A 20087-nucleotide genomic window follows, 5' to 3' on the forward strand; every position below is an offset into this window, starting at 1 on the left:
TGTGCAGTTCTGGTCGCCACATTGCATACATAGAATTTACAGTGCAGAAGGAGGCCATTCGGCCCATCGAGTCTGCACTGGCTCTTGGAAAGAGCATCCTACCCAAGGTCAATACCTCCACCCTATCCCCATAACCCAGTAGCCCCACCCAACATGAAGGGAAATTTTGGACACTAAGGGCAATTTAGCATGGCCACTCCACCTAACCTGCACATCTTTGGACTGTGGGAGGAAACCGGAGTACCCGGAGGAAACCCACGCACACACGGGGAGGATGTGCAGACTCCACACAGACAGTGACCCAAGCCGGAATCGAACCTGGGACCCTGGAGTTGTGAAGCGATTGTGCTATCCACAAGGCTACCGTGCTGCCCACATTATAGGGAGGATGTGGAAGCATTGGAAAGGGTACCGAGGAGATTTACAAGAATGTTGCCTGATATGGAGGGAAGATCATATGAGGAAAGGCTGAAGGACTTGAGGCTGTTTTCGTTAGAGAGAAGAAGGTTAAGAGGTGACTTAATTGAGGCATACAAGATGATCAGAGGATTAGATAGGGTGGACATCGAGAGCCTTTTTCCTCGGATGGTGATGTCCAGCATGAGGGGACATAGCTTTAAATTGAGGGGAGATAGGTATAGGACAGATGTCAGAGGTAGGTTCTTTAGAGTAGTACGGGCGTGGAATGCCCTGCCTGCAACAGTAGTGGACTCGCCAACACTAAATGCATTCAAATGGTCATTGGATAGGCATATGGACGATAAGGGAATAGTGTAGAGGGACTTTAGAAGGGATTCACAGGACGGTGCAACATCGTGGGCCGAAGGGCCTGTACTGCGCTGTTATGTTCTATGTCATATGTCTTGTCGTATGAGGAACGTTTGAGGACTCGGGGTCTGTACTCGCTGGAGTTTAGAAGGATGAGGGGGGATCTTATTGAAACTTACAGGATACTGCGAGGCCTAGACAGAAAGGACGTGGAGAGGATGTTTCCACTTGTAGGAAAAACTAGAACCAGAGGACACCATCTCAGACTAAAAGGACAATCCTTTAAAACAGAGATGAGGAGGAATTTCTTCAGCCAGAGGGTGGTGAATCTGAAACTCTTTGCCGCAGAAGGCTGTGGAGGCCAAATCACTGAGTGTCTTTAAGACAGAGATAGATAGGTTCTTGATTACTAAGGGGACCAGGGGATATGGGGATGAGAAAAATATCAGCCATGATTGAATGGCGGGGCAGACTCGATGGGCCGAGCAGACTAATTCTGCTCCTATGTCTTATGGTCTCTGGGTCAAAAGCCTGGAACTTTCCAACAGCACTGTATGTGTACCCACACCACATGGACTACAGTGGTTCAGGAAGATGAACTGACCATCATCGGGAACAGTTGGGGATGGGTGATAAATACGGCCTCATCAGTTTTTTAAAAATGCAAGAATTTTCGGACAGGGACCGGTCCAAAGATTTTTATACAGGCTTCTGAGACAAAGTGCAGTTGAAGCAGAGACCATGCTAACATTGAAGAAAAGGGTTAGCTGGGTAGTTTAAAGAAAGGTGAATACAGGGATAATTAAGACCATAAGAAATAGGAACAGAAGTAGCTCGGCCCCAGTAGCCTGCTCAACAGGATCATGGCTGATCTGATATTCTTCACATCCACTTTCCCATCACCCATGATTGCCTTACTGATCAAGAATCTATCTTCTTAACCTTAAATATACAAAAGGACTCTTCCCCTACAGCTTTCTGTGATAAGGAGTTCCAAAGACACTCAATCCTCAGAGAAGAAATTTCTCGACAACTCGGTCTTAAATTGGCATTGCTTTATTCTGAGAGCGAGCCCTCTGCTTCTAGACTCTCCCATGAGGGGTAACATCCTCTCAGCATTTACCCATTGAGTAGAGTCCCAACCTGTTGAACCTTTGCTCATAAGACAATCCTCCACACCATGGATCATCCTAGTGGACGCCCTCATAACCGCCCCCAATTAAATAATATATTTCCTTAAATAAGGGGACCAAAACAGCTCTCTGTACTTGGATGTGGTCTCGCAAGTACCTTGTACATTTGCAGCAAGACTTCCCTACTCTTATATGACAGTGGCTAGGAATGCTGCCTCACAGCGCCAGGGACCCAAGTTTATTTCCAGCCTTGCGTGACTATGTGTGGAATTTGCACGATCTCCACGTGTCGGGGCAGCACGGTTGCATAGAGGTTAGCACAAATGCATCACAGCTCCAGGGTCCCAGGTTCGAGTCCCGGCTTGGGTCACTGTCTGTACGGAGTCTGCACGTTCTCCCCGTGTGTGCGTGGGTTTCCTCCGGGTGCTCCGGTTTCCTCCCATAGTCCAAAGATGTGCAGGTTAGGTGGATTGGCCATGCTAAATTGCCCTTAGTGTTGGGTGGGGTTGCTGGGTTATGGGGATAGGGTGGAGGTGCAGACTTGGGTAGGGTGCTCTTTCCAAGAGCCGATGCAGACTCGATGGGCTGAATGGCCTCCTTCTGCACTGTAAATTCTATGATTCTAATTCTATGATTCTCTGCATGGGTTTCCTCCGGGTGCTCTGGTTTCCTCCAACTGTCCAAAGATGTGCAGGTTGGGTGGATTGGCCATAAGGTGCTAAATTTCCCCTTCGTGCCCAAAAGGTTAGGAGGGGTTACAGGGATAGGATGGAGGCTTGGGCTTAAGTGGGGTGTTCTTACCAAGGGGCAGTGCATACTCGATGGGCCAAATGGCCTCCTTTTGCACTGTAAATTCTGTGATTCTAAATTGCCCCTCAGTGTCCAAAGATGTGCAGTTTAGATGGGGTTACGGGGATAGGGCTGAGCAGTTGGCCTGGTAGGGTGCTCTTTCAGAGGGTCAGCACATACATGATGGGCCAATTGGTCTCCTGCACTGCAGAACAAAGAAAAGCACAGGAACAGGCCCTTCGGCCCTCCAAGCCTGTGCTGACCATGCTGCCCATCTAAACTAAAATCTTTTACACTTCCTGGATCCATATCCCTCTATTCCCATCCTATTCCTGTATTTGTCAATATGCCCCTTAAATGTCACTATCGTCCCTGCTTCCACCACCTCCTCCGGCAGCGAGTTCCAGGCACCCACTACCCTCTGTGTAAAAATACTTGCCACGTACATCTCCTCTAAACCTTGCCCCTCGCACCTTAAACCTATGCCCCCAGGGCAGCATGGTGGCCTAGTGGTTAGCACAACAGCCTCACGGCGCTGAGGTCCCAGGTTCGATCCCGGCTCTGGGTCACTGTCTGTGTGGAGTTTGCACATTCTCCCCGTGTCTGCGTGGGTTTCGCCCCCACAACCCAAAAATGTGCAGAGTAGGTGGATTGGCCACGCTAAATTGCCCCTTAATTGGAAAAAATAATTGGGTAATCTAAATTTAATCAAAAAAAAACCTATGCCCCCAATAATTGACCCCTCTACCCTGGGGAAAAGCCTCTGACTATCCACTCTGTCTATCCCGCTCATAATTTTGTAGACCTCTATCAGGTTGCCCCTCAACCTCTGTCGTTCCAGTGAGAACAAACCGAGTTTATTCAACCACTCCTCATAGCTAATGCCCTTCATACCAGGCAACATCCTGGTAAATCTCTTCTGCACCCTCTCTAAATCCTCCACATCCTTCTGGTATTGTGGCGACCAGAATTGAACACTATACTCCAAGTGTTGCCTAACTAAGGTTCTAGTCAGCTGAAACATGACTTGCCAATTCTTATACTCAATGCCCCGGCCAATGAAGGCAAGCATGCCATATGCCTTCTTGACTACCTTCTCCACCTGTGTTGCCCCTTTCAGTGACCTATGGCCCTGTACACCTAGATCTCTCTGACTGTCAATACTCTTGAAGGTTCTACCATTCACTGTAGAAATTCTATGACGCTCCAATCTTCTTAAGATAAAGACCAACATTCCAAAAGCCTTCCTAATAACTGCTTCACTTGTGTGCCAGCTTTCTGTGTTTTGTCCATGAATACCCACAAGTCCCTTTGTGTTGCAGTTTTCTGCAGCGTTTCTCCATTTAGATAATACTCTTTTGCCCTTCCTTCCAAAGTGAACAACTTAATTTTCCCACATTATACTTTATTTGCCAACTTTTTGCCTACTTTACTTAATATCTCTTTGCAAACTGTTTATTTCCCTCACAACTTGCCTTTCTACCTATTTTCTGTTGTCTGCAAATTTAGCCACAATATCCGTATATATTGTGGACAGTTGCAGTCCTAATTTGGGATTAGGAAGTCTGCTCACGTAGAGGATAAGCAAAGTGTGGTCATGCTGAATTGCCTGTTTCCATGTAGCTCATTGTGAATATCTATCGGTTGTCTATATTTGTCATTAATGACATGATCTATGGTGAACTATCTTTGCGTATACCCTCCATGTTTAAGTATGTGGTATTGCTTCCCTGAAACAGCAGTCTTGCCGTTAGTTGAACTTGATTGCAAAGTTGAGGTGTAACAACACACATTCTATTTGTGTTTCTGCCTGTCAAGATAGAAGCATGATTACAAAAGGAATAGATCCTAACTTGGTTCAACAGTACCTGGGTAACTGAGTTTCGTGTTTTTCCTGGAATTGTGAAATTATGAGATTATTTTATTCACAGGTAGAACACATCGGTCAAACCAAGTGACTTCTCCCGAGTATGTTTTTCTCATCTCAGAATTGGCAGGAGAACAGAGATTTGCATCTATTGTTGCAAAAAGACTTGAAAGTTTGGTACGTTCATTTTTTATTTTTATTTACAGCATAGAAGGAGGCCATTCAGCCCATGTCTGCAGTGCCTCCCAAAAAGCAACTTGACTTGTCCCATTCCCTATCAACTGAATCCTACCAACTGTCCTGGCTTGAGACAATTCACACCTCTTTAACCTGGGGTTGCCCCTATCTCTGGATCTGTAATGATTTGATTACCCGCAAATGCTTGCATTCCAAGAATTGTCTGGCATCTCTGACTTTGTCTATATAAATGTTTCTGGATCATACCTCTCCATTCACCTGAGGAAGGAGCAGTGCTCCGAAAGCTCGTGTTTGAAACAAACCTGTTGGACTTTAACTTGGTGTTGTAAGACTTCTTACTAGTCTTGTACCAAGCAGTGGAAACAGAATATCCTTCTTTACCCTGTCAAATTTGCTCAGAATTTAGAACACTTCAATAAAGTCACATCTTAATCTTCTCTGCTCCAAGGAGCACGAGCCCAATTTCTTCAATCTTTCGTTGTATCTAAAATTCCTCATTCCTGATATCATTCTGGCACATCTCCTCTGCACTCCAGGGCTTAAATAAGGTGACCAGAACTGAACGCAATGCTCATAATGTGTCCTGACCAATGATTTGTTGTGGTGCAGCATCACTTCCTTGCTTTTATGCCCTCTGCCTCTATTTATAAACTCAAGGATGCTATAAGGCGTCTTAAACTGTTTAAACTTGCCTGGTCACCTTCAGAGAATTATGCACTTGAACCCCAAGACCCTCTGCTCCTGTATATCCCTGTTGTACCATTGAGCCTAAAACGTCTCCCCATGTTTCTTTTACCAAAATGCATTACCTCACAATTCGCTGCATTGAAGTTTATCTGTCAGGTGTCTGCCCATTTGGCCAACTTGCCATCGTCCCTCTGAAGTCGCTCAGCATCATCCTCACAATTCACTACAGTAGTCCCCCTTTATAACGCGGGTGTTGGGGTCCAAGACAGCCACCCGCGTTGCATCCGAGCCGCGGATATCCACGATGGGGGTTTTAAATTTATTTAAAAATCTATGCTAGCGCTTCCCATTGAGAGTCTACGGGGGGCGGGGGGAGAGGTCAGACCCCCGTAGACTCACAATGGGAAGCGCTAGCATAGATTTTAAAATAAATTTAAAACCCCCATCTGGATCTAATTAAAACAGTGTCAATTTCAGCGGCCGGCTCACTTTGATCCGGAGAGGGAAGCTGCTCTCTCACTGAAACAATCAGCCGGCCGCTGAAATTGACACTGCCGGCTGCTCTCTCCCTCCAATCCAACTTTTAAGTTTTAATGTTTCTGATTGGAGGGAGAGAGCAGCCGGCAGTGTCAATTTCAGCGGCCGGCTGATTGCTTCAGTGAGAGGGCAGCTTCCCTCTCCGGATCAAAGTGAGCTGGCCGCTGAAATTGACACTGCCCGCTGCTCTCTCCCTCCAATCCAACTTTTAAGTTTTAATGTTTCTGATTGGAGGGAGAGAGCAGCCGGCAGTGTCAATTTCAGCGGCCGGCTGATTGTTTCAGTGAGAGAGCAGCTTCCTTCTCCGGATCAAAGTGAGCCGGCCGCTGAAATTGACACAACTGACAGTTGGGGTCCATAAGCCCCCCCGCGGTATATCGCGAACGCGGAGCGTGGTATAACGGGGGACTACTGTATTCTCTCTAACTTAGTATCATTTGCAAATTTAGAGATTTTGCCCTCAACATCCACTTCTAAATCATTTATATAGATCAGGAAAAGCAAGGGTCCCAACACTGAGCCCTGGGGAACACAACTTTAAACTTGTCTCCAGTCTGAGAAATGCCCATCTATCCCTACCCTCTGTTTCCTATCTCTTAGCCAAGGACCCATCAATCCCAAACATTTTTAATTTGATAACCAACCTGCAATGTAGCACTCTAAATTCTTTCTGAAAGTCCAAATATACAACATCCACAGCACTACTTTCATCCACTGCCTGTGTCACCTCGTCAAAGAACTCAATTAAGTTTGTCAGACATGACCTGCCCTTGACAAAGCCATGTTGACTGGCTAATATTAACTTATTTTTCTATAAGTGTATATTTATTTCATCCTGTATTATGGCCTCCACCCGTTTTCCCACTATTTATGTCAAGCTGACAAGTCTGTAATTTCCCCTTTTTTAAAACAACAGCGCCACATTTGCAATCCTTCAGTACCCTGGGACTAATTCTGCATTCAGAGAGGCCTGGAAAATTTCTGTCAACGTCTCCGCAGTATGCTCCCTTACCTCTCTCAGCAATCCAGAATACACCCATCCAGCCCTGGAGACTTCTCTACCTGGAGTGCTTCCAGCCGTTTTAACACCTTTTTCTTTATCAATCACTATTCTGCTCAGCTCAACACTCATATTTTCAACTGAGCCATTGTTGCCATCTTCTAATTTGGTAAAGACAAGCAAAGTACTCATTTAGTACCACTGCCATACCTTCTGCTTCAGTGAGCAGTTTACCCTGCTTGTCCCTTATGGGCCCCACTCTATCCTTCACTATTCTTTTACCATTAATATGCTTGAAGAACAGTTTGCGATTTGTTTTAACACAGCCTGCAGTCCTTTCTTTGTGTTTCCTCTTAGCCTTCCTTATTCCAGCCTTAGCCCCTCTCCTGCATTTGAGATGCTCTTCCTGATGTCATGTCTCTGAAAACAATGATTTAAAAAGTACTGTATTTTGCCTGTTTTCATAGTAAGTTCAACTGTTGGACAGAATTTAAGTGTTGCTCTAAAATGTTGCCATCTCTGATCCAGTTCGATGCTTGTTTATTTGCTTTGCCTGTCTTTCTTCACCTTGCTCTATAAGGGTAATTAACTAAATGCCGATGGCATAAGATCTTCCTGTTGGCAGGTGTATTTGTGCCATATGTTGCCATTATTGCTTCTGTGATATAGTTCTTTAAATGACTAGAAGGGCTTGAGTACTCCAGCTTGCATGCAAGTCTTTTCTCCCCAGGACAGAAGTACAGGATCAGAAGAGAAAGAAGAAGAAAGGCAGCATGCAAATTGAGCTCTCCTCCCTCCTGCAGTCATGCTGATTCTATCAGAATAACTCGCAGGAGAGAGAATAAAGAATTTATATTCTAATAGAAAAACAAATTACTGTGGATGCTGGAAAGCTGAAAATTAAATGGAAAATGCTGGAAATGCTTTTTTAAAATAAATTTAGAATAATTGGGAAAATTATCTTCCCAATTAAGGAGCAATTTAGTGTGGCCAATCCACCTACCCTGCACATCTTTGGGTTGTGGGGCTGAGACCCACGCAGACACGGGGAGAATGTGCAAACTCCACACGGACAGTGTCCCGGGGACGGGAGCGAACCTGGGACCTCAGCAGGTGGGAGACAGCAGTGCTAACCACTGCACCACCATGCCGCTAAATGCTGAAAATGTTTAGTGTGTCTGGCAGCATTTAAGGAGAGAGCCCTTTCTGATATAAAATCATTGTCTTTTAACTCTCTCACGGATACTGCCAAACCACAACCTTTTGAGCATATTCCGTTTGTATTGCATTGGCATAGAAGTTGAGATGTTCTTTCATGGGTTCAAGAAACCATTTGAAGCACTTAGAATGATGATGCCCTGTCCAACAATTGGGTGTGTAGGAAGCAGGCCTTTTCAGTAGAATCACATTAGACTAGCTTCATAGAAAATACATTATATTGTCTTTTTTTTAACTATAGTTGTTTCCATTGCTCTGTACATTGCCTCTGTGTTAAAGAATACGTGTATTTATTTGGGTTATACTTAGCTTAATGAAATAAATTGATGCTGGGGATGGGGTGCAGTTCATAACATTTTCACTTGGTTTATGCAAATTCTTCCTTTGTATCAAAGTTCCTCCTTTGAATTTGTCTTTTTTTTAATATAATTTTTATTGGAATTTTTTACAGAAAATATAAAACATAACGACAAACAATGAAATGCAACAAAATAACCCATAATAACTGTGACACCCCCAGACCGTATCGGCGCATGTATCACATCCCCCCACCCCCCCAACCCTAATGAACAACAAAAGAACTTTAAAAATATTAAAATTAAATAAACAAACATAGTCATTGTCGCCCCCTCCCCTTTTCCCTCCCCTTTTCCCTCCCCGGGTTGCTGCTGCTGCTGTCCCCGTACCCTATCGTTGAGCCAGAAAGTCGAGAAAAGGCTGCCACCGCCTAAAGAACCCTTGTACCGACCCTCTCAGGGCGAATTTGACCTTCTCTAGCTTAATGAAACCCGCCATGTCATTGATCCAGGTCTCCACGCTTGGGGGCCTCGCATCCTTCCATTATAGCAAGATCCTTCGCCGGGCTACTAGGGACGCAAAGGCCAGCACACCGGCCTCTTTCGCCTCCTGCACTCCCGGCTCCACCCCAACCCCAAAAATCGTGAGTCCCCATCCTGGCTTGACCCTGGATCCCACCACCCTCGACACCGTCCTCGCCACCCCCCTTCCAGAACTCCTCCAGTGCCGGGCATGCCCAGAACATATGGGCATGGTTCGCTGGACTCCCCGAGCACCTGACACACCTGTCCTCACCCCCAAAGAACCTACTCATCCTCGTCCCAGTCATGTGGGCCCGGTGCAGCACCTTGAATTGGATGAGGCTAAGCCGCGCACACGAGGAGGAAGAATTAACCCTCTCCAGGGCATCAGCCCATGTCCCGTCTTCGATCTGTTCCCCCAGTTCCCCCTCCCACTTCGTTTTCAGCTCCTCTACTGACGCCTCCTCCGCCTCCTGCATAACCTTGTAGATATCAGATATCTTCCCCTCTCCGACCCAGACCCCCGAAAGCACCCTGTCGCTCACCCCCCTCGCGGGAAGCGAAGGGAATCCCTCCACCTGCCGCCTAGCAAATGCCTTTACCTGCAGATACCTGAACATGTTCCCCGGGGGGAGCCCAAATTTCTCCTCCAACTCCCCCAGGCTCGCAAACCTCCCATCAATAAACAGGTCCCTCAGCTGTCTGATGCCCGCTCTGTGCCAACCCTGAAATCCCCCATCAATGTTCCCCGGGACGAACCTATGATTCCCCCTTAACGGAGCCTGCATCAAGCCCCCCACTTCTCCCCTATGTCGCCTCCACTGCCCCCAAATCTTGAGGGTAGCCGCCACCACCGGACTCGTGGTATACCTCGTAGGAGGGAACGGCCACGGCGCCGTTACCAGGGCCCCCAGGCTTGTATCGCCACAGGACGCCCTCTCCATCCATTTCCATGCTGCCCCCTCCCCCTCCATTACCCACTTGCGCACCATTGACACATTGGCCGCCCAATAATACCCCGAGAGATTGGGTAATGCCAGCCCCCCACCATCTCTACCCCGCTCCAAGAAGACCCTCTTCACCCTCGGGGTCCCATGCGCCCAAACAAAGCTCATGATGCTGCTAGTCACCCTTCTAAAAAAGGCCCTAGGGATAAAGATGGGCAAACACTGAAAAAGGAACAAGAACCTCGGGAGAACCGTCATTTTGACGGACTGCACTCTACCCGCCAACGATAGCGGCACCATGTCCCACCTTTTAAATTCCTCTTCCATCTGCTCCACCAGCCTGGTAAAATTAAGCTTATGGAGAGTCCCCCAACTCCTGGCCACCTGCACCCCCAGGTATCTGAAACTCTTCACTGCCCTCTTAAATGGGAGTCTCCCGATTCCCTCCTCCTGATCACCCAGGTGTACTACAAATACCTCACTCTTGCCTAAATTTAACTTATAGCCCGAGAAGCCCCCAAATTCCGCTAACAGCTCCATCACCCCCGGCATTCCCCCTTCTGGATCCGCCACATACAACAGCAGGTCGTCCGCATACAGCGATACACGATGTTCCTCCCCACCCCGCACCAGACCCCTCCATCTCCCTGACTCCCTCAACGCCATAGCCAAAGGTTCAATCGCCAGTGCAAAGAGCAAGGGGGACAGGGGGCACCCCTGCCTGGTCCCACGGTAGAGCCTAAAGTACTCCGATCTCCTTCCATTGGTAACTACACTCGCCATCGGAGCCGCGTAGAGCAGCCTCACCCATTTGATGAATCCCTCCCCGAATCCGAACCGCTCCAGCACCTCCCACAGGTACCCCCACTCAACTCTATCAAATGCTTTCTCCGCATCCAGCGCCACCACTATCTCCGCCTCCCCCTCCACTGCCGGCATCATAATAACATTTAGTAGTCTCCGCACATGAATTTGTCTTTTTAAGAGAAAACTGCATGCATAACATGGTACCAATTTACCAGATACATTTCCCTTAAAACCAGAGGCGTGATCAGGATCTGTTTTATGGGAAAATCTTGCATTACAAAGCTTTTGTTTTTCGTTGCCTTTTGGACAGGGTGCTCTCACACATGGTGACAGACGAGCCACTGAAACCAGAGATTTGAGCAGATTCAATTTTGATAACAAGGTAATGTTTCGATTATTTTGGTTTGAAGTATTTATTGAGATTTTACTGTGTGTTTATCACAAACGTTTTCCTTAATAACTACATTTATTTTATACTTGGCCACCTGTGTGTAAACTGGGATGGTGTGAAATTATGCCTGCGTGGAGCCTTCATCACTAGAAAAAGAAAATGGAGGATTTCCAGTGGTGGCCATAGACTGAGTGGTCGCACACAGGGCGGCTCCTGCTGGAACGTTTTGGTTTTGGCCCTTTTCACCCGTGTTCTGGGTAGATTCGGCCGATAAGTGCTGCGGAGAGTGTAGAGGAAGTTCTACCCTGGAAGGGCATGCTTACAGGCGATTAGACCCGGCTGAAGACAGAGAAACAGTTGGAGGAGACTTGAGGTGCAGTACTAATTATGAAAATGACGGAGGGGGAAGGGTTGGTGGTGGCAGCAAAGCTGCAGATGGAGCAATTGATGGGCTTCATTAAAGAGGAGTTTCGGCTGCAAAGGAAGGAGATGCAGAATGACTGGTACTTCAAAAAGAGCCGGTACAGACTCGATAGGCTAAATGGCCTCCTGCACTGTAAATTCTATGGTCAAAGGAGATTATGGGGGAAGTGGCACCTCTTCCCAGGTCTCAAAACACAGGGGGCGACGATCCAGGAGGTGGAGAAGGTGGTGTCGCACCAGAGTTGACCGTATTGTGACTTTGGAGGCGGAGGTACCAATCCTGGGGATCTGTGCAAGTCACTGCAGTTGAAGGTGAAAGACAAGGAAAATAGGTCTAGGCGACAAAACCTGCGGATTGTGGGTCTGCAGGAGAGGATGGAGGGAACCAGCGCCACAAATAACATTGCAGGGATGTTGACAAGGTTGGGTGGAGGAGAAGGTGCTGGACAAGCCCCCAGAGGTGGACTGGCCCCGAGAGCCGCCGCGGGCAGTGATTCTATGGATGCACAGGCTTCTGGACAAGGCTTCAAAATACAGGAGGGAGATAGAGAACCTAGTGGAGTGGTGTAACGACAACAATCTCTCCCTCAATGCCAGCAAAACTAAAGAGCTGGTCATCGACTTCAGGAAGCAAAGTACTGTACACACCCCTGTCAGCATCAACGGGGCCGAGGTGGAGATGGTTAGCAGTTTCAAATTCCATGGGGTGCACATCACCAAAAATCTGTCCTGGTCCACTCACGTCGACGCTATCACCAAGAAAGCACAGCAGCGCTTATACTTCCTCAGGAAACGAAGGAAATTTGGCATGTCCACATTAACCCTTGCCAACTTTTACAGATGCACTGTAGAAAGCATCCTATCGGGCTGCATCACAGCCTGGTATGGCAACTGCTCGGCCCAGGACTGCAAGGAACTTCAGAGAGGTCATGAATACCGCCCAGTCCATCACACGAACCCGCCTCTCATCCATGGACTCCATCTACACCTCCCGCTGCCTGGGGAAAGCGGGCAGCATAATCAAGGATCCGTCCCACCCGGCTTACTCACTTTTCCAACTTCTTCCATCGGGCAGGAGATACAGAAGTCTGGGAACACACACGAACTAGGGGCTGGTTTAGCTCACTCGGCTAAATCGCTGGCTTTTAAAGCAGGCCAGCAGCACGGTTCGATTCCCATACCAGCCTCCCCAGACAGGCGCCGGAATGTGGCAACTAGGGGCTTTTCACAGTAACTTCATTGAAACCTACTTGTGACAATAAGCGATTTTCATTTCATTTTCAACAAACTCAAAAACAGCTTCTTCCCCACTGTCACCAGACTCCTAAAATGACCCTCTTATTGACTGACCGCATTAACACTACACCCTGTATGCTTCATCCGATGCCAATGCTTATGTAGTTACATTGTGTATCTTGTGTTGCCCTATTATGTATTCTCATGTATTTTCTTGAATTTTGTTTAATTCCCTTTTCTTCCATGTACTGAATGATCTGTTGAGCTGCTTGCAGAAAAATACTTTTCACTGTACCTCGGTACACGTGACAATAAACAAATCCAATCCAAGAAAAGATTCTGACGTAGGTGAAGCCAAACGGGTCTGTGAAAGGTAGGGAAATCAAGTCTGGATTTATCAGGATATTGGAGTGGAGTTGGCCAGGATGAGAGTGGGGTTCAACAAGGCCAAGACAGTGCTGTACCGGCGACAGATTCGATTTGGGGTGTGTACCGGGATGTAAGCCTCCGGTGAGAATCGTGACATGGAGTGTCCGCGAGGTCAATGGGACAGTCGAATGGTCCCGGATGTTCGTGCACCTGGGGAGCTTGAGAACAGAGGTGATCTTCTTGAAAGGGATGCATCTTCAGGTGAATGATCAGATGAGACTGAGGACGAGATGGGTGGGACAAGTGTTTCACTCTAAGTTTGATTCAAAGTCGTGGGGGGTGGCCATTTTGTTGAGCAAGGGAACAGGGTTTACGGGGGCCAGAGAGGTCCGGGACCTGGGGGAGGGTAGGAGGGAGATATGTGATAGTGAGTGGGATATGTGATAGTGAGGGAACACCAATGGTGTTGGTAAACGTGTATGTGCCTAATTGGGATGGTTTTGGTTTTGTAAAGAGATTATTGGGAGCGAAGGACTCTAGGGCTCTCACCAGTTGATCATGGGGAGGGGATTCTAATTGTGTAATGGTGCAGAGATTGGATAGGTCGAGCCCTAAGTCGATGGAAAGGTTGAGAATGGCGAAAGAGCTGGAAAAGATGGAGGTGGTGGATCCGTGGACATTTGGGAACCCGGAAGAAAGGGAGTACTCCTCATGTGGAGATGGCGTATTCTAGGATTGATTTTTTTCGTGGTGAGCCGGGCGGTGTTGGTGTAGGGGTGGAATATTCAAAGATTATGATCTCAGACCATGCAGCACACTGGTTAAAAATGAGGCTTTGTTAGGGACAGGTGCAGAAGTCGGGGTGGTGGTTGGACTCGGGACTTTTGGCTGATGAGTAGTTTTGTGGGAGAGGGGAAGTGGGAATTAAGAACTATGGGAGCTTAACCAGAATGGTGAGGTATCACCAGCTACATTTTGGGAGGCCTTCAAAGCAGTGGTCCAAGAGAAAATTATTTTGTTCAAGCCCCATAGGGATAGGATGAGGTGGGAGTAGAACTGGCAATTATTGAACGAGGTAGTTGAGGTGGACAGGAGACACTCCGCAGTCTCCATAAAGGAGCTGATTGCAGAGGGGAAGAAGTTGCAGGGCAATTCGACCACTTGACAACAGGTAAGGTGGTGGACAACGCCATACTGGTGCCGAAGAAGAACCAGGTAACGTGCCTCAATGACTACCCAAAGTGGCCCTGACATCAATTATTAAAGTGCTTCAAGAGGTTGGTCATGAAGCACATCCACTCCATACTTCCAGGGTGACAGGATGCACTGCAATATGCATACCGCTGCAACCGGTCGACAGCAGATGCCATCTCCCTGGACCTACACTCATCCCTGGAGCATCTCGAAACAAGGACTCCTACATCAGACTCCTAATTATTGACTACAGCTCTGCCTTCAACACCATAATCCCAGCCAAGCTCCTATCAAAGCTCCAAAACCTAGGACTTGGCTCTCCACTCTGCAACTGGATTCTCGACTTTCTGACCCACAGACCACAATCAGTAAGAATAAACAACACCACCTTCACGGTAGTCCTCAATATCGGGGCCCCGAAAGGCTGCATATTTAGCCCCTTACTCCCCGTGTGTGCGTGGGTTTCCTCCGGGTGCTCCGGTTTCCTCCCACAGTCCAAAGATGTGCAGGTTGGGTGGATTGTCCATGATAAATTGCGCTTAGTGTCCAAAATTCTATGATTAACCAAGGACAAAAGTTCGGCACAACATCGTGGGCCGAAGGGCCTGTTCTGTGCTGTATTTCTCTATGTCTATGTACTCCCTGTACACACACGACTGCGTGGCAAAATTTGGTTCCAACTCCATCTACACATTTGCTGACGATATGACCATAGTGGGTCGGATCTCGAATAACGATGAATCAGAATACAGGAGGGAGATAGAGAACCTAGTGGAGTGGTGTAACGAAAACTATTCATCCCTCAATGCCAGCAAAACTGAAGAGCTGGTCATTGACTTCAGGAAGCAAAGTACTGTACACACCCCTGTCAGCATCAACGGGGCCGAGGTGGAGATGGTTGATGGCTTCAAATTTCTTGGGGTGCACATCACCACAAATCTGTCCTGGTCCATCCACATCGATGCTACCACCAAGAAAGCACAACAGCGCCTTTACTTCCTCAGGAAACTACGGAAGTTTGGCGTGTCCACGCTGACTCTTACCAATTTTTACAGATGCACCATGGAAAGCATCCTATCTGCTGCGTCATGGCCTGGTATGGCAACTGCTCTGCCCATGACCACAAGAAACTTCAGAGAGTCGTGAACACACCCCAGTCCATCACACAACACAAACCTGCCTGCCATCCATTGACTCTCTACACCTCCCGCTGCCATGGGAAAGCGGGCAGCATAATCAAAGACACCCCTCTCCCCGGCTTACGCACTCTTCCAGCTTCTTTCATTGGGCAGGAGATACAGAAGTCTGAGAACACGCACGAACAGGTTCAAAAACAGCTTCTTCCCCACTGTTACCAGGCTCCTAAACAACCCAGCTACGGCGTCAGGCAGGGTCAGGGAATTTCTGCAGGTGAGTGTGAAGACCGGGGAGATGGTGTCGTGCTGGAGAGGATAAATGAGGTGTGGCTTTCTACGAGGGATTGTATCGGGCTGAGCCAGTGGGGTAGGCGGAGGATATGGGGCAGTTTCCAGATGGGTTGGAGTTGCCAGAATTGGGGCACAGGAAGAGGTGGGCATTGGAGGAGTCATTGGGGTTAAGGGAGGTGATGGAGTGCATTCGGAGGATTCAGTCAGGGGAAGGCCCTAGGTCAGGGCGGCTTTCCGATGGAGTTTGATGAGCAGTTTGCAATGGAGTTGGTTCCCCACCTGGTGGGTATGTTTAGTGAGCCACTGGAAAAGGGGGAGTTGCTGGCTACCTTAGCGCAGGTGTCAATTTTGTTGATCCTGAAAAGGGGAAGGACCCACTGCAGTGTGGGTTTTAGACATCCATTTCGCTGCTAAACGGAGGTGAACTTCCTGGCGAAGGTGTTGGTGTGTGGGTTGGAGGGGTGTGTCCCGGAGTGGTCTCTGAGAACCAAACAGGTTTTGTGAGGGGGAGGCAGCTCTCCAGAAACATTAGGAGGTTGCTGAATGTAATTATGATTCCGTCAGAGGATTCGAAGCCAGAGGTGATTGTGTCTCTGGATGCGCGGAGAAGACGTTGGACCAGGTGGATTGGCGGAATCTGTTTGGGTTTGGACAGAAATTTATGGCGTGGGTTTGATTGTGCTATGCAACCCCCATGGCTGGTGTTCGAACGAACAAGACAAATTCAGGGTATTTTGGATTGCAGAGTAGCACAAAGCCAGGAGGCTTTGTACAAGATCATATGACTTCCTCTTGGGACACCTTGCACCCGACCAGCAAATTTATCACAACCAACCATCAGGAATGTTTCAGTTTTCCTGATATTGTTCTTCACCTTGATCCTCAACACTATCTGCACCAACCTCTTCGTAATCTTTCTCCAAAGCTGCCATGTCTTCACGGGCCTCTGAGAACTCGCCTTCCTCCATGCGCTAGTTGCCGTTGTTGGTGTTGGCGATGGCCCTTCGGCCGTCAGCTGAATGGAGAGGGGGTTTGAGTTACAGAGGGAGTGAATTTAGGTACTGCAAGATGTGGTACTTTGCAGGTAAGGAGCTAACAATGTTCCCCCAAGTACCGGAAATGGAAAATGAAATGAAAATCGCTTATTGTCACGAGTAGGCTTCAATGAAGTTACTGTGAAAAGCCCCTAGTCGCCACATTCCGGCGCCTGTCCGGGGAGGCTGGTACGGGAATCGAACCGTGCTGCTGGCCTGCTTGGTCTGCTTTAAAAGCCAGCGATTTAGCCTGGTGAGCTAAAGAACACGCTACTGGAGAAGCCGCTGCTCCCAGATGAGATGGGGGAGGGCAGGATCAGGCACATGCGGGTGGCTGGGAGCACAGGGTAAGAGTTCTGTTTAAAGGCCATTGAATCATGTGGGTGGGGGCCGGCGACTCATTTTCACAGGTTTTGGGTTGCGAGAAGTTGGAGACTTCTGGGAAGTGGTGTTTGGGACCTTATTGAGGATAGTGGCAGTCAAGGTGAAGCCGGACCCCATGATGATTTCTTGGGGTTTCGGAGGTGCCAGAGCTGTAGGACGGGAAGAGGGCCAATGTCGTGGCCTTCCCCTTTCTGCCCGGTGAAGGATTCTTTTGAAGTGGAGGTCAGATACACCACCGATGGTTGCAGCCTGACTGGAAGACCTGCACCTGTTTCTCCGGTTGGAAAAAATTGAATTTGCCTTGAGGGGGAGGGTGGGGAGAGGGCTTTGAGGTACGATGGAGGCGTTCATGAGGATATTTGAACTGTGCATCGGGGAGTGGCACGGACGGGATGGGGAGAGAAGGGTTTAAAAGGGGAAAATGTACAAACTGTTAACTCTGCTCTGTGGTGTTGCACTCAGTGGTCATGCACTTGGATCCTGTGCGGACCAACTGGCGGGTGTGTTCGCAGAAATCTTCACCATCCGTACTCCGTTCTGAGCTTCCCATCTGCATCATACTGGTGCCAAAGAAGAGCTAGGCAATGTGCCTCAACAACTACCGTCCGGTGGCATTGACAGCAATCATTATGAAGTGCTTTAAGAGGTTAGTCATGGGAGACATCAGCTCCATACTCCAAGAATGCCTTGATCCACTGCAGTTCGTACACCATTACAATTGGTCCACAGCCGACACTGTCTTCCTGGCCCTACGCTCATCCTGGAGCATCTTGACAACAAGAACCCCTACATTAGACTCCTAATTATTGACTACAGCTCTGTCTTCAACACCATAATCCCAGCCAAGCTCATATAAATGCTCCAAAACCTAGGATTTGGCTCCTCACTCTGCAACTGGATCCTCGACTTTCTGACCTATAGACCACAATCAGTAAGGATAAACAACAACACCTCCATGATAGTCCTATACACAAAGTTTGGCTCCAACCCTATCTACAAGTTTGCTGATGACATGAGCATGGTGGGTCAGATCTTGAACAACGATGAGTCAGAGTACAGGAGGGAGATGGAGAATCTAGTGGCATGGTGCAACAACAATCTCCCTCAATGTCAGCAAAGCTAAGGAGCTGGTAATCTACTTCAGGAAGCGAAGTGTCATACAAGCCCCTGTCTACATCAATGGTGCTGAGGTCAAGATGGTGTTACACATTAACGATCTGTTCTGGTCCACCCACGTTGTTGCCAAGAAAGCACAACATCACCTATACTTCCTCAGGAAGAAAATTCGGCATGTCCACATTGACTCTCACCAATTTTTACACATGCACCATAGAAAGCATCCTATCTGGCTGCATCATAGTTTGGTATGGGAACTGGTCGGCCCAGACTGTAAGAAACTACAGAGTTGTGAACATAGCCCAGTCCATCACACAAACCCGTCTCCCATCCATTGACTGTCTACACTTTCCGCTGCTTTGGGAAAGTGGGCAACATAATCAAAGACCCCTCCTACTCGGGTTATTCTCCCTTCCAATCTCTGAGAACACGCACAAACAGATTCAAAACAGCTTCTTCCCCACGGTTACCAGACTCCTGAATTACCCTGTTATAGATTGAACTGATCTCGCCACACACCTTCTCTACGGAGTAGTACTACACTCCTGTATTCTTCACTCAATATCTGTCTTTGTATTTACATTGTGTATTTATTGTATGCCCTTTTTTGTTGTTCATGTATAGAACAAACTGCCATGATTGTATGCAGAACAATACTTTTCACTGTAACTCAGTACGCATGGCAAATCTAAACCTGTTGTTTTTGTTTACATTTGGAGTAAAGTATCTCTTCAGAAAAAAGGAAAATAAATCGGATGTGGCAATGCTACTGCATAACAGCTTTGACATGAACAAAATAATCTTGTGCATTATGTGCATAGCATTTTTTCTGTTGATAAGATAACAGTAATGCAGTTTGGTGACTGAATGTTTGACACTTCTGCAGTATGGAAGAAATGCCCTGGAAATAGTAATGAAATCCATTGTAAATCTGGACAGTCCACTGGTGTCTTCGCCCAAAGACTATCTTGGGGATTTTTTCAAAGGTACAGTACATACAGATTTCTTTTTAGCTTCTGTCAGTTTGAGTTAGGACTGATGGAACTCCATTACATTTTTATTGTGTTCATGCAGTTTTTGATTCAAGAATTGTCATTGGCAATTAACCAATTCTATAGTTCTAACATAATTTAATTTGTCTACAGTAGTTGTAAAGTTATTCAGTCATTCTAGTTTCTTTACATGCTGATAGTTCCCGATTCTGTTATTCCCTATCAGTGTTGTCTTGGTTCCATCCTCTTCTCTCTCTCTCTCTTCTCTCTTCCCTCCCGCCCCCCCCAGCCCAAGAAAAAAAGATGGCACTGACCAAAGGGCACGGAAGTTGTCCTGCCAACATTTATCTCGTTGCTTTTGTGAAACTTTGCTGTAGGCAAATTGCAAAGTTAACATTTCCTGTCTTTGTAATCATCATAACCCTCACAAGTACTTGATTGTGAAACTATATCAGTTCATTGAAGGGAACCAGATTATTATACATGTGATGAAGTTGTTAGCGTGTTATTTATTGACTAGTCAAACTACTGTTTAATGCATAAACAATACAGATTTCGTATATATAATTTTTTTAATGTTCCTGAATTAGATGCCAATATTAGTTGCCTGGACTACTTGGGAGTCTCTTGGGAGCTTTCAAGCAGCTCTTTCCTTTTTTTTTAATTTAGAGTACCCAATTCATTTTTTCCAATTTCCAAGGGGTAATTTAGCGTGTTCAATTCTCCTACCTTGCACATCTTTGGGTTGTGGG

General features: G+C 47.3%; 1 protein-coding gene across 1 annotated transcript in view; it reads left to right on the top strand.

Moving 5' to 3' along the window:
- The window catches only part of sbno1 (strawberry notch homolog 1 (Drosophila)), a 158636-nt gene that overhangs the window by 82069 nt on the left and 56480 nt on the right, over positions 1–20087 (top strand). Inside the window, exons 21-23 of the mRNA XM_038817800.1 lie at positions 4622–4734; positions 11080–11151; positions 19230–19329. Coding sequence (XP_038673728.1) covers positions 4622–4734; positions 11080–11151; positions 19230–19329 — 285 coding nt within the window. The remainder of the gene's footprint in view (positions 1–4621; positions 4735–11079; positions 11152–19229; positions 19330–20087) is intronic.

This window comes from Scyliorhinus canicula, chromosome 1 (genome assembly GCF_902713615.1).
Source record: "Scyliorhinus canicula chromosome 1, sScyCan1.1, whole genome shotgun sequence".
Classification (NCBI taxonomy): Eukaryota; Metazoa; Chordata; class Chondrichthyes; order Carcharhiniformes; family Scyliorhinidae; genus Scyliorhinus; species Scyliorhinus canicula.